Source organism: Anomaloglossus baeobatrachus, chromosome 12 (genome assembly GCF_048569485.1).
Source record: "Anomaloglossus baeobatrachus isolate aAnoBae1 chromosome 12, aAnoBae1.hap1, whole genome shotgun sequence".
NCBI classification, from domain to species: Eukaryota; Metazoa; Chordata; class Amphibia; order Anura; family Aromobatidae; genus Anomaloglossus; species Anomaloglossus baeobatrachus.
Window position 1 is genome coordinate 134,726,924 of NC_134364.1, and position 15,212 is coordinate 134,742,135.

Consider the following 15,212-nt stretch of genomic DNA (forward strand, 5'->3'; position numbering starts at 1 on the left):
TATTTTCTGGTTTTCAGCTTATGCATAGAACTTTAACTTTCTTTTCAATGTTTGCGTCAGTTCCTAAATGCAGCAGTGAAGACTTGGCAAGACGGGCCGTACCTCTTCATTGTGCAAGTGAACCTTTCTGCACCTCTGCCTCCGGACCCGGGGGGCCAACACAAAGCACGATGTGAACGCCGCCTCCGCAGTGCCCACTGGTGCCACTGACCTGCCTCTAACCAGTAAGAGAGCATTTGTGTATACCCCACAGATAGGGCAGTCTGCTCCGCCCCCCCCCCCCCCTCCTCCCGGCAGTCTGCTCCGCCCCCCCCCCCCCCTCCCGGCAGTCTGCTCCACTCCCGGCCTCCCCTCCCCCCCGGCAGTCGGCTCCGCATTAGTGTAATGGTAAGTCCCTCATTCCCGCTGCTGCCCGTGCCGTCTCAGACTTGTATTTTCTGTAGTTCGGCTTCACTTGCCCTAATATTGGATTTTTCCTATTGCTGCCTCTTGTACTGGAGAAAGAGATCCCTATAAAATATACAGAGGTGACGTTATGGTGTAAAGTGCCCCTGTACTGATTGTGGGGAGCAGCGTGCCCCCGTACTGCGCCCCCTTGTGGTCCTCCCTGCACTGTATATTATTTGATGTGACGCTATACACCAGCCGTGAGCGGAGGACACGCCCCCGGTATAAAGCGTCACCGCTGATGATGTGTTTGTTTCCTGCAGTGAAGGTTGAGGTGAAGGGCCCGTATGACTACCTGTCCCCCGCTGACTATCCGCGCATGATTGTGAGTATACTCCGTGTTTGGTGTAAGGTAAACCTCATGTCTCCTTAAAATCTGAAAAATAGGACCTTGTCACATGCGATGTCCCCCGCCCCCTTATCATGGCTCTGCCACGGTCCTGATTCTCCATATTACCCATTGTGCCAATCCTTTATTCCCCAAAGCTAGTGCACTACTTATCCCCTGGACGTCGTCTCATCCAGGAGCAGCCCTGACGTGGGTATAATATATATAATCACGTCCCTGGGCAAAAATGCTGAAAATTGGCAAAATAGCGTCATGGCGGTGGTTTGTGAGGCCCATTGCATGTGGCAAGCTGTCCTCTACTCCGATCTCCAGGCGCAAAGTCCTGCATTTTATGAGACGCGCTGGATTATAAGATGCACCTCAAATTTAGAGGCGGAAAATAGGAAAAATTAATTTTAATGTTAAATTGAGTGTTTTATAATCCTAGTGTGTATTATAGCTCACCGGGGGGAGCGGCGGTGGTGGAGCGGCTCAGGAGGGTCAGTGGACAGCGGGTAGGCAATACTGCGGGTTTGGGGGTGTCACGGCGGCGGGTGCTATTGATCTGCCGGCTCACGGCTGACTCCAATGATTTGCCAGCGGGCTATGGGTTGCATTGAATTGCCGGCAGTTGATGCGATGGACTTATAAAAAAAAAAAAAAAAAAAATGGCCGCGAAGGCAGCGCATGCGCATATTGGCCTCCACAGCTATTTCTTGAAGTCCATTGCGTACAACTGGCAGATCAATGAAGCCCATAGACCGCCGGCAGATCAATGGTGCCCACTGCCACCATGACACCCCCATGCCATCAGTATCGCTGACCCTCCTGACTCCCTCTCCTGCAGGGACACCCCCTCCTCAGACCCCTCAGTATGGCTGATCCTCTGTCCTGTGACACCCCCTCCTCTGAGCCCTCAGTATGGCCGACCCTCTGTCCTGTGACACCCCCTCCTCTGAGCCCTCAGTATGGCCGACCCTCCGTCCTGTGACACCCCCTCCTCTGAGCCCTCAGTATGGCCGACCCTCCGTCCTGTGACACCCCTCCTCTGAGCCCTCAGTATGGCCAACCCTCCGTCCTGTGACATCCCCTCCTCTGTGCCCTCAGTATGGCCGACCCTCCGTCCTGTGACACCCCCTCCTCTGAGCCCTCAGTATGGCCGACCCTCCGTCCTGTGACACCCCCTCCTCTGAGCCCTCAGTATGGCCGACCCTCCGTCCTGTGACACCCCCTCCTCTGAGCCCTCAGTATGGCCGACCCTCCGTCCTGTGACACCCCCTCCTCTGAGCCCTCAGTATGGCCGACCCTCCGTCCTGTGACACCCCCTCCTCTGAGCCCTCAGTATGGCCGACCCTCCGTCCTGTGACACCCCCTCCTCTGAGCCCTCAGTATGGCCGACCCTCCGTCCTGTGACACCCCCTCCTCTGAGCCCTCAGTATGGCTGATCCTCTGTCCTGTGACACCCCCTCCTCTGAGCCCTCAGTATGGCCGACCCTCCGTCCTCTGAGCCCTCAGTATGGCCGACCCTCCGTCCTGTGACATCCCCTCCTCTGTGCCCTCAGTATGGCCGACCCTCCGTCCTGTGACATCCCCTCCTCTGTGCCCTCAGTATGGCCGACCCTCCGTCCTGTGACACCCCCTCCTCTGAGCCCTCAGTATGGCCGACCCTCCGTCCTGTGACACCCCCTCCTCTGAGCCCTCAGTATGGCCGACCCTCCGTCCTGTGACACCCCCTCCTCTGAGCCCTCAGTATGGCCGACCCTCCGTCCTGTGACACCCCTCCTCTGAGCCCTCAGTATGGCCGACCCTCCGTCCTGTGACACCCCCTCCTCTGAGCCCTCAGTATGGCCGACCCTCCGTCCTCTGACACCCCCTCCTCTGAGCCCTCAGTATGGCCGACCCTCCGTCCTGTGACACCCCCCTCCTCTGAGCCCTCAGTATGGCCGACCCTCCGTCCTGTGACACCCCCTCCTCTGAGCCCTCAGTATGGCCGACCCTCCGTCCTGTGACACCCCCCTCCTCTGAGCCCTCAGTATGGCTGATCCTCTGTCCTGTGACACCCCCTCCTCTGAGCCCTCAGTATGGCCGACCCTCCGTCCTCTGAGCCCTCAGTATGGCCGAGCCTCCGTCCTGTGACACCCCCTCCTCGGAGCCCTCAGTATGGCTGACCCTCTGTCCTGAGCCGCTCCCCTGCAGTGACACCCCCTCCTCAGACCCCTCAGTATGGCTGATCCTCTGTCCTGAGCCGCTCTCCTGCAGTGACACCCCCTCCTCAGACCCCTCAGTATGGCTGACCCTCTGTCCTGAGCCGCTCTCCTGCAGTGACACCCCCTCCTCAGACCCCTCAGTATGGCTGACCCTCTGTCCTGAGCCGCTCTCCTGCAGTGACGCCCCCTCCTCAGACCCCTCAGTATGGCTGACCCTCTGTCCTGTGTCCCTCCTCAGCCGCTTCCCTGCAGTGACACCCCCTCCTCCTTACACCAGTGTCAGCCTTTCATAGAACTGTTTCTTTTTCGCTCCTAATTGGGAGACCCAGACAATTGGGTGTATAGCTACTGCCTCCGGAGGCCGCACAAAGTACTACACTTAAAAGTGTAAAGCCCCTCCCCTTCTGGCTATACACCCCCCCGTGGGAGCACGGGTCCCTCAGTTTTTTGCTTTGTGCGAAGGAGGTCAGACACGCACGCATAGCTCCACTATTTAGTCAGCAGCAGCTGCTGACTATGTCGGATGGAAGAAAAGAGGGCCCATACAAGGGTCCCCAGCATGCTCCCTTCTCACCCCACTTTCTGTCGGTGGTGCTTGTTAAGGTTGAGGTACCCATTGCGGGTACGGAGGCTGGAGCCCACATGCTGATTCCTTCCCCATCCCCATTAGGGCTCTGGGCGAAGTGGGATTTTACCGGTCTCCAGGCACTGAGACCGTGCTCCATCCGCAGCCCCTGGAGAAGCCGCTGGATATGGAGCTGAGTATCGTCAGGGACATGGCCCTGCTCCGTCAAGGTACTCTGTGTCCCCGTGCATACGCGCGCACACCGCAGCATTGCTGGGTGTGTTAGTGCGCCGGGGACAACAGCGCTGCTGCGCTTGTGCCATTTCCTCACTTCAGCTTAGCTGAGTGGGTAGACTCAGGGAGAACGGTCGCGCCGGCCGCTGGGACTGCGACGCGGCTGGGACTTGTGGTGCGCCGGGGACTTCCGCGCTGACCGTGCATATATCACGGCCGCGCTTATTACTACAGTCCCCGGCTTTTGCGGCCTAGTTCGTTCGTTCCCGCCTCCGCACCTGCCAGTCAGGAGGAGGGCGGGACGCTGTACAGAGCATCAGCGCTGAGGGCTGGAGTCTTTTTTACATACTCCAGCCCTCACACCAGGCACAGTAGGACGCAGTTTCCCGCACTTTGTTTGTGGCACGCCCACGGTCCGCCCCTCTTCACAGAACGCCGGCAGCCATTCCTGCCTGCACGCTGAGCTGCAGAGGGGAGACGGGGAGACCCAGACACGGGATTCTACGGCCTCATACCCGCTGTTCAGCGGGCGGTAAGCAGCCCTCAAGGGCTCACCCCCACTTGTGCCGTTTGTATACTGAGTATTTTGTGTTTGCAAATACTTTGTACTGTACGGTCGCTGGTGATTCTCGGCTATATACCCTCCTAGATTACAAGGAGGCAACAGCATGTCGTCCGCAAAACGCAAGGGTGCTAAGGCACAGACATTATATGCTGCCTGTACCGCATGTGGGGCTGCTCTACCGGCAGGTTCCACTGACCCCCATTGTGTGCAGTGCTCGGCCCCTGTGCAACTTGCACAGCCGGGGCCTCTGCTGGACGTGACCCAGAGTGTACCACCTGTGAATGCTGTCCAGGTGACAGGAACGGAGTTTGCAGCTTTTGCTGACAGATTGTCTATGACCATGTCAAAGATTCTTGAAACATTGCAGTCTAGACCAGTAACTCAGACCATGGACACTGTGGCATCATTGCTCCCTGGTCCCCCTCAGCTGGAACACTTCCAAGCTCCGGGGGTGTCACATGCACCCCAGGGTGACGATTCTGACTCAGACAACAGTCCCAGACAACCTAAGCGGGCTCGTTATGAGGGGCCCTCAACTTCGTCTCACTGGTCAGGATCCCAGCGGGACGAATCTATGGGTGATGAGGCGGATGTAACTGATCAAGATTCTGATCCTGGGACCGCTCTCAATCTGGATACACCGGATGGTGACGCCATAGTGAATGATCTTATAGCGTCCATCAATAGGATGTTAGATATTTCCCCGCCAGCTCCTCCTGCGGAGGAGGCAGCTTCACAGCAGGAGAAATTCCATTTCAGATATCCCAAGCGTAAATTAAGCACTTTTCTGGACCACTCTGACTTTAGAGATGCAATCCAGAAACACCACGCTTATCCTGAGAAGCGGTTTTCTAAACGGCTTAAAGATACACGCAATCCTTTTCCCCCTGACGTGGTCAAGGGTTGGACCGTGTCCCAAGGTGGACCCTCCAATCTCCAGGCTTGCAGCTAGATCTTTAGTTGCAGTAGAAGATGGAGCGGCACTTAAAGATGCCACTGACAGGCAGATGGAGCTCTGGCTGAAATCCATCTATGAAGCTATTGGAGCGTCGTTGGCGCCAGCTTTTGCAGCCGTATGGGCACTCCAAGCCATTTCAGCTGGGCTTATACAAGTCGACTCGGTCACACGTACATCTGCCCCGCAGGTGGCACCATTGACCTCTCAAATGTCTGCATTCGCGTCTTACGCGATTAATGCTGTCCTGGACTCTACGAGCCGTACGGCGGTGGCGTCAGCCAACTCCGTGGTTTTGCGCAGAGCCCTGTGGTTGAGAGAATGGAAGGCAGATTCTGCTTCCAAGAAGTGCTTAACCAGTTTGCCTTTTTCTCGTGACCGATTGTTTGGGGAGCGTTTGGATGAAATCATTAAACACTCCAAGGGTAAGGACTCATCCTTACCTCAACACAGACAAAACAAGCCCCAACAAAGGAGGGGTCAGTCTGGTTTTCGGTCCTTTCGAGGCTCAGGCAGGTCCCAATTCTCCTCGTCCAAAAGGACTCAAAAGGATCAGAGAGGCTCAGATTCTTGGCGGACTCAGTCACGCCCAAAAAAGACAGCAGGAAGAACCGTTACCAAGACTGCTTCCTCATGACTTTCAGCCTCCTCTCTCCGCATCCTCGGTCGGTGGCAGGCTCTCCCGCTTTGGCGACATTTGGCTGTCACAGGTCAAAGACCGTTGGGTGAGGGACATTCTGTCTCACGGGTACAGGATAGAGTTCAGCTCTCGTCCTCCAACTCGTTTCTTCAGAACTTCCCCACCGCCCGACCGAGCCGATGCTCTGCTGCAGGCGGTGGCCGCTCTAAAGGCGGAAGGAGTGGTGACTTCCGTTCCTCTTCAGGAACAAGGTCACGGTTTTTACTCCAATCTGTTTATGGTGCCAAAGAAGGACGGGTCCTTTCGGCCCGTCCTGGATCTAAAGTTGCTCAACAAACACGTAAAAACCAGGAGGTTCCGGATGGAATCTCTACGCTCCGTCATAGCCTCAATGTCTCAAGGAGATTTCTTAGCATCAATAGACATCAAAGATGCTTATCTTCACGTGCCGATTGCGCCAGAGCATCAGCGTTTTCTACGCTTCGTTATAGAAAGCGAACACCTGCAGTTCGTAGCGTTACCTTTCCGGCTGGCAACAGCCCCTCGGGTCTTCACCAAGGTCATGGCAGCAGTAGTAGCTGTCCTGCACTCGCAGGGTCACTCCGTGATCCCGTATTTGGACGATCTACTTATAAAGGCACCCTCTCAAGAGGCATGCCAACACAGTCTGGACGTGGCACTGAAGACTCTCCAGAGTTTCGGGTGGATTATCAACTTTTCAAAGTCAAATCTAACCCCGACCCAATCACTAACATATCTTGGCATGGAGTTTCATACTCTCTCAGCGATAGTGAAGCTTCCACTGGACAAGCAGTTCTCTCTGCAGACAGGGGTGCAATCTCTCCTGCAGAACCAGTCCCACTCCTTGAGGCGCCTCATGCATTTCCTAGGGAAGATGGTGGCAGCAATGGAAGCAGTCCCTTTCGCGCAGTTTCATCTGCGCCCTCTACAATGGGACATTCTCCGCCAATGGGACGGGAAGTCGACGTCCCTCGACAGGGATGTCTCCCTCTCTCAGGCAGCCAAGGACTCTCTCCGATGGTGGCTTCTTCCCACCTCATTGTCAAAAGGAAAGTCGTTCCTACCCCCATCCTGGGCGGTGGTCACGACAGATGCGAGCCTATCAGGGTGGGGAGCAGTGTTTCTTCACCACAGGGCTCAGGGTACGTGGACTCAGAGAGAGTCCACCCTTCAGATCAATGTTCTGGAAATCAGAGCAGTCTATCTTGCCCTACGAGCCTTCCAACAGTGCTCGTCGCTCCAGACTGGCCAAGGAGGTCGTGGTACCCGGATCTGTGGCATCTCACGGTAGGACAACCGTGGACGCTACCAGGCCGTCCAGACTTGCTTTCTCAAGGGCCGTTTTTCCATCTGAATTCTGCGGCCCTGAACCTGACTGTGTGGCCATTGAGTCCTGGATCCTAGGGACCTCAGGTTTATCTCATGATGTTGTTGCCACCATGAGACAGGCTAGGAAACCATCCTCCGCCAAGATCTACCACAGAACGTGGAAGATATTCTTATCTTGGTGCTCTGCTCAGGGAGTTTCTCCCTGGCCATTTGCATTGCCTATTTTTCTTTCCTTCCTGCAGTCTGGGTTGGAAAAAGGTTTGTCGCTTGGCTCCCTTAAAGGACAAGTCTCTGCGCTATCCGTATTCTTTCAGAAGCGCCTGGCGCGACTTCCTAAGGTACGCACGTTCCTGCAAGGGGTTTGTCATATCATTCCCCCTTACAAGCGGCCATTGGAACCCTGGGATCTGAACAAGGTTCTAATTGCTCTCCAGAAGCCACCTTTCGAGCCTATGAAGGAGATTTCCTTTTCTCGGCTTTCACAGAAAGTGGCCTTTCTAGTGGCGGTCACGTCTCTTCGGAGAGTGTCAGAGCTGGCGGCGTTATCTTGCAAATCTCCCTTCCTGGTGTTTCACCAAGACAAGGTAGTACTGCGTCCAATTCCAGAATTTCTTCCCAAGGTGGTATCTTCCTTTCATCTCAATCAGGATATCACTTTACCATCTTTGTGTCTGCATCCAGTTCACCAATTTGAAAAGGGTTTGCATCTGTTGGACCTGGTGAGAGCACTCAGGATCTACATTTCCCGCACGGCGTCTCTGCGCCGTTCGGATGCACTCTTTATCCTGGTCGCTGGTCAGCATAAAGGGTCGCAAGCTTCCAAATCCACCCTTGCGCGGTGGATCAAGGAACCAATTCTTCACGCCTACCGTTCTGCTGGGCTTCCGACTCCTTCTGGACTGAAGGCCCATTCTACCAGAGCCGTGGGTGCGTCCTGGGCATTACGGCATCAGGCTACGGCTCAGCAGGTGTGCCAGGCGGCTACCTGGTCGAGTCTGCACACTTTTACCAAGCATTATCAGGTGCATACCTACGCTTCAGCGGATGCCAGCCTAGGTAGACAAGTCCTGCAGGCGGCGGTGGCCCACCTGTAAGAAAGGGCTGCCTGACAGCCCGATCACGAGGTATTCTTTTACCCACCCAGGGACTGCTTTTGGACGTCCCAATTGTCTGGGTCTCCCAATTAGGAGCGAAAAAGAAGAAGGGAATTTTGTTTACTTACCGTAAATTCCTTTTCTTCTAGCTCCAATTGGGAGACCCAGCACCCGCCCTGTTTTTTCTTAGGGTATTTGTTTTTCGGGTGCACATGTTGTTCATGTTGATAAGTTACGTTCTCCGATATTGTTTATCGGATTGAATTTGTTTTTGAAACAGTTATTGGCTTTCCTCCTTCTTGCTTTTGCACTAAAACTGAGGGACCCGTGCTCCCACGGGGGGTGTATAGCCAGAAGGGGAGGGGCCTTACACTTTTTAGTGTAATACTTTGTGCGGCCTCCGGAGGCAGTAGCTATACACCCAATCGTCTGGGTCTCCCAATTGGAGCTAGAAGAAAAGGAATTTACGGTAAGTAAACAAAATTCCCTTCTTTCTCGCCTGGATCCCCCCTATTGCTGTGCTATGATATGAATAAGGAAGCTGTCTGGAGCGCGTTACATGGAGAGCACACTGGCGTGTAATGGCGCGTAATGGCGTGTAATGCCGTGTGTCCGGATCACCTTTGTCTTTCAGTTCTTCATGGTGATGTGCATTGTGTACGTGTTTTTCGGGGTGTTGTGGCTCGGCTGGTCGGCGTGCTATTGGAGGGATCTGCTGAGGATCCAGTTCTGGGTCGGTGCGGTCATCTTGCTGGGCATGCTGGAGAAAGCCGTCTTCTACGCCGAATTCCAGAACATCCGCTACCACGGACAGTCCGGTAATGTGCACCACTGATAGCATAATATACACATGACAGGGCAGCGCGGTATAATATACACATGACAGGGCAGCGCGGTATAATATACACATGACAGGGCAGCGCGGTATAATATACACATGACAGGGCAGCGCGGTATAATATACACATGACAGGGCAGCGCGGTATAATATACACATGACAGGGCAGCGCGGTATAACAGCTGGGCTGTAATTTGTGTACAGAGTAAAGGTGTGTGATTTTTTTTTTTTTTTTTTTTTTTTCCTACAGAACTTCTGTCTTGAGCGTCTGTCTTAGGATAGGCCATCCGCATGGTCTGCCCATTATACGGCTGTGCCGCTTGCATCCAGCAGCGTAGCATTGTCCGTCATGTCCTCTCCGAGGTCCAGCTATCCATGCTGTTTATTCTTAGTGTAATCTTACACTCCAGGGCCTCGTGCTGTTTGTGCAATGTTACAATTTACTGCTTATTAAAATATACATTCTGTCTTAAGATATTGACACTTCCTTTTACAGCCCGTTGTCTTGGAGACCGACCTCCGCAGCTTGTAAGCGCTGGTGGTAACCGCGCACTCCAGCATTCTTGGTCACCTTCAAACAGTGCTTACAAGCTGAATAGAAAAGAGCTTGTAAGCAGTGCTCATATTCTGCTGTCTATCAGCAGTGGTCGGTCTCCATGGCAACATGCTGTAGACAGAAGAAAGTGTTTAATTTGTCAAGATCTGCTGAGAATGTTAATAAGCATTAACCACTTTATGGAGATGGCATTAACCCTTTAAGCTGGCTGTGTTCTCTGGGGGATTGGCTCTAGTCCGCTTTTTACAATTACCCTGTCAGTCAGGCCCCCATGGTACAGACATTAAAAATTAGTGCTAAATAAAAAGACCCATACTTTTGGTATTGTAAAAAAACAAATGAAATAGTATAGACAGAAGCGGCTGGAATAAAATGAGCGCAGTCCCCTCTGACCTGGTGAGCGGGTCTCTACGTGGTACTGTGAGACCGCGGCATCTGAATGTGAACCGGCAGTGATCAGAACTCGGCCGACGTCCAGCTCCGCGGCAGAGCCCTGTTTACACTTACGGACCGCAGCGATACAGATACGACCATAGGCACACACAAGTTACTGTTTATTTTGTGTCTTAAATTTCCGATAGTTTCAGCCAGTGCTTGGCCGGCAGCGTTATACCTGGGGCCGCGCTCCCCTGTCACCCATTTGTTAGGCCAGCCGCACAAAGTGTCCTATACACATAATAAAAATGGTGCAAGTTATTAACCATCGTTTTGTGTAAATTGGGAGTTTCTGGACATTTACTCCCAATATCCGTGGCCTTCCTCAGGAGCGTGGCGGGGGCCACATCTTCTGTCCTTCTTAGTGATTTGCCCTCTTCTCTTTCCGGCCTCAGTGGAGGGCGCCGTCATCTTGGGGGAGCTGTTATCAGCGGTGAAGAGGTCCTTGGCTCGGATCCTCGTCATTATCGTCAGCCTGGGCTACGGCATCGTCAAGTGAGTGCCTATAGTTGGGGAATAGTGATATCTGCCGTCCTGGAGGGTATCGGACATCTGGGGTCTTCTTCATCTGCGTTAATGTATTACTGTATTTTTGTTTTAAAAAATGATGATTTTTTTTCCCTCTTCTTCCTCCCCTATCCATGATCAGACCATGTCCCTGGACGGTCAGACACAGCCATTACACAGCACATAGTCATGTCTGAAGTGAAGTATTTCTGCTAGATATCATTGCAGTTACACATTTTGTGACACGTTTCTTCCTTTGTGTGTATTGGAACAACACAAAAAAGACAAAAAAAACGCGGTTGGCCATAAATTCACACAACTCCAATAATGGTCCAACCCTCCATTACCCTTCAGCATAGATGCCTGCGCTCCGTCGCCTCGCCCTCCCCCAGCGGGAATATTGGGCAGCTTTCAGTGTGTGAACGTCTCCAGGCCTCTCCTATCTGAAGGCCTCTTCTCTTCTCCCGTCAGCAATTTTCAGATCTCTCCACAGGTGTGAATGGGGTTTAGCTCCGGACTCATTGCTGCCTCTCCAGCGCTTTGTTTCCATCCATTTCTGGGGGCTCCTTTAAGTACTGTATTTTCCAGCATATAAGACGACTTTTTTAACCCCTGAAAATCTTCTCAAAAGTCGGGGGTCGTCTTATACGCCGGGTGTGATCACTTTACACACAATAAAAGCATTCTCACCTGTGCTCAGTGCCCGCGCTGCCTCCAGGTGTTTCTTGCAGTCCACAGACACACAGACTCCTCCGTGATAGCGTCCGGTGCACGGAGCGACCGCTGCGGGATGTCGTCATGGCTTTACTACAGTTGAATGCTTTGCGGCGCCACAAAGCATTCAACTACAGTAAACCGCTGACAGCAGCGACGGCCCTGTGTATTGGATGCGCTTTACTGCAGTTGAATGCTTTGTGGCGCCGTAAAGTATTCAACTGTAGTAAAGCCATGACGACATCCTGCAGCAGCCGCTCCATACACCGGACGCTATCAAGGAAGGGTCTGTGTGCAAGAAACAGCTGGAGGCAGCGCGGGCATGGAGGACAGGTGAGAATAGCTTTTATCTGTAAACAACTGCATGATAGGGGACAGAAGGGAACCAGCAGGAGCACATTACTCAACATGGGGGACATCACTGCATGGGACATTAAGGACGGGGCACATTACTATACAATGGGCACATTACAGCAGGACAACATTTTTATACAATGGAGTCATTACTACAGGGGACATTACAGCAGGGGACATCACTAAACAATGGGGACATTACAGCAGGGGACATCACTAAACAATGGGGACATTACAGCAGGGGACATCACTAAACAATGGGGACATTACAGCAGGGGACATCACTAAACAATGCGGACATTACAGCAGGGAACATCACTAAACAATGGGGACATTACAGCAGGGGACATCACTAAACAATGGGGAAATTACAGCAAGGGACATCACTAAACAATGGGGAAATTACAGCAAGGGACATCACTAAACAATGGGGAAATTACAGCAAGGGACATCACTAAACAATGGGGAAATTACAGCAAGGGACATCACTAAACAATGGGGAAATTACAGCAGGGGACATCACTAAACAATGGGGACATTGCAGCAGGGGACATCACTAAACAATGGGGACATTGCAGCAGGGGACATCACTAAACAATGGGGAAATTACAGCAAGGGACATCACTAAACAATGGGGAAATTACAGCAGGGGACATCACTAAACAATGGGGAAATTACAGCAGGGAGCATCACTAAACAATGGGGAAATTACAGCGGGGACATCACTAAACAATGTGGAAATTACAGCAGGGGACATCACTAAACAATGGGGACATTACTGCAGGGGACATCACTAAACAATGGGGAAATTACAGCAAGGGACATCACTAAACAATGGGGAAATTACAGCAGGGGGCATCACTAAACAATGGGGAAATTACAGCAGGGGACATCACTAAACAATGGGGACATTACAGCAGGGGACATCACTAAACAATGGGGAAATTACAGCAAGGGACATCACTAAACAATGGGGACATTACAGCAGGGGACATCACTAAACAATGGGGACATTACTGCAGGGGACATCACTAAACAATGGGGACATTACTGCAGGGGACATCACTAAACAATGGGCACATTACAGCAGGGGACATCACTAAACAATGGGGACAATACTCTGGTCTGCTTACTCCCAAGTATATTGGATATATCCCAAACTCTATATTTTAACTGAAAAAGTTGGGGGTTGTCTTATACGCCGGAAAATACGGTATGTTTGCAGTCATTGTCTTCTGCCATAGCGTTTAATTTCATTCAAATGTGGACAGATAATTTGCGCTGATAATGCTGCACCCTGAGCCTGCAGGACAGCATGACATTCTATGGCACCTGATTGGGGCTTATCTATCATCTATCGTCTGGACTATCCTGTGCTGTAACCTTTCATCAATTTTTTTTCTACCGTCCACGTCCAGGGAGATTAGCTACAGTTACATGGGTTGTAAACGTCTTGATTATGTTGCACATCGTGGACAAAGGAAAACAAAGATCTCCAGAGATGGACTTGTAACTTGAGATTGGTGATATTTTTCAATAATTTTGGTACTCGCGTCCTCACAGTTCTTTCTGCTGTCCATGCTTAGGGTAACACATACACACACTATACACACACTATACACACACTATACACACACTATACACACACTATACACACACTATACACACACTATACACACACTATACACACACTATACACACACTATACACACACTATACACACACTATACACACACTATACACACACTATACACACACTATACACACACTATACACACACTATACACACACTATACACACACTATACACACACTATACACACACTATACACACACTATACACACACTATACACACACTATACACACACTATACACACACACACTATACACACACTATACACACACACACTATACACACACACACTATACACACACACACTATACACACACACACTATACACACACACACACACACACACACACACACACACACACACACACACACACACACACACACACACACACTATACACACACACTATACACACATTATACGCACACACACTATACACACACTATACACACACACACTATACACACACACACACTATACACACACACACTATACACACACACACACACACACACACACTATACACACATTATACACACACACACTATACACACATTATACACACACACACACACACACTATACACACACACACACTATACACACACACACACTATACACACACACACACACTATTCACACACACACTATACACACACACACTATACACACACACACTATACACACACACACTATACACACACACACTATACACACACACACTATACACACACACTATACACACACACACACTATACACACACACACTATACACACACACACACTATACACACACACACTATACACACACACACACTATACACACACACACACTATACACACACACACACTATATACACACACACACACTACACACACACACACTATACACACACACACACTATACACACACACACTATACACACACACACACTATACACACACACACACACACACACTATACACACATTATACACACACACACTATACACACACACACACTATATACACACACACACACACACTATACACACACACACACTATACACACACACACACTATACACACACACTATAGACACACACACTATAGACACACACACTATAGACACACACACTATAGACACACACACTATAGACACACACACTATAGACACACACACTATAGACACACACACTATAGACACACACACTATAGACACACACACTATAGATACACACACACACTATACACACACACACTATACACACACACACTATACACACACACACTATACACACACGCACTATACACACACACACTATACACACACACACTATACACACACACACTATACACACACACACACACACACACACACTATACACACACACTATACACACACACACTATATACACACACACACTATACACACACACACACACTATACACACACACACACACTATACACACACACACACACTATACACACACACACACACTATACACACACACACTATACACACACACACTATACACACACACACTATACACACATTATACACACACACACTATACACACACACACTATATACACACACACACACACACTATACACACACACACTATACACACTATACACACACACACTGTACACACACACTATAGACACACACACTATAGACACACACACTATAGACACACACACTATAGACACACACACTATAGACACACACACTATAGACACACACACTATAGACACACACACTATAGACACACACACTATAGACACACACACTATAGACACACACAC

At 50.9% G+C, this 15,212-nt stretch overlaps 1 protein-coding gene across 1 annotated transcript in view; it reads left to right on the forward strand.

Moving 5' to 3' along the window:
* The window catches only part of TMEM87A (transmembrane protein 87A), a 141,767-nt gene that overhangs the window by 20,589 nt on the left and 105,966 nt on the right, over positions 1-15,212 (forward strand). Inside the window, 5 exon segments of the mRNA XM_075331210.1 lie at positions 61-150; positions 152-224; positions 711-772; positions 9,020-9,203; positions 10,610-10,709. Of these exon segments, the coding sequence (XP_075187325.1) occupies positions 61-150; positions 152-224; positions 711-772; positions 9,020-9,203; positions 10,610-10,709 (509 nt within the window).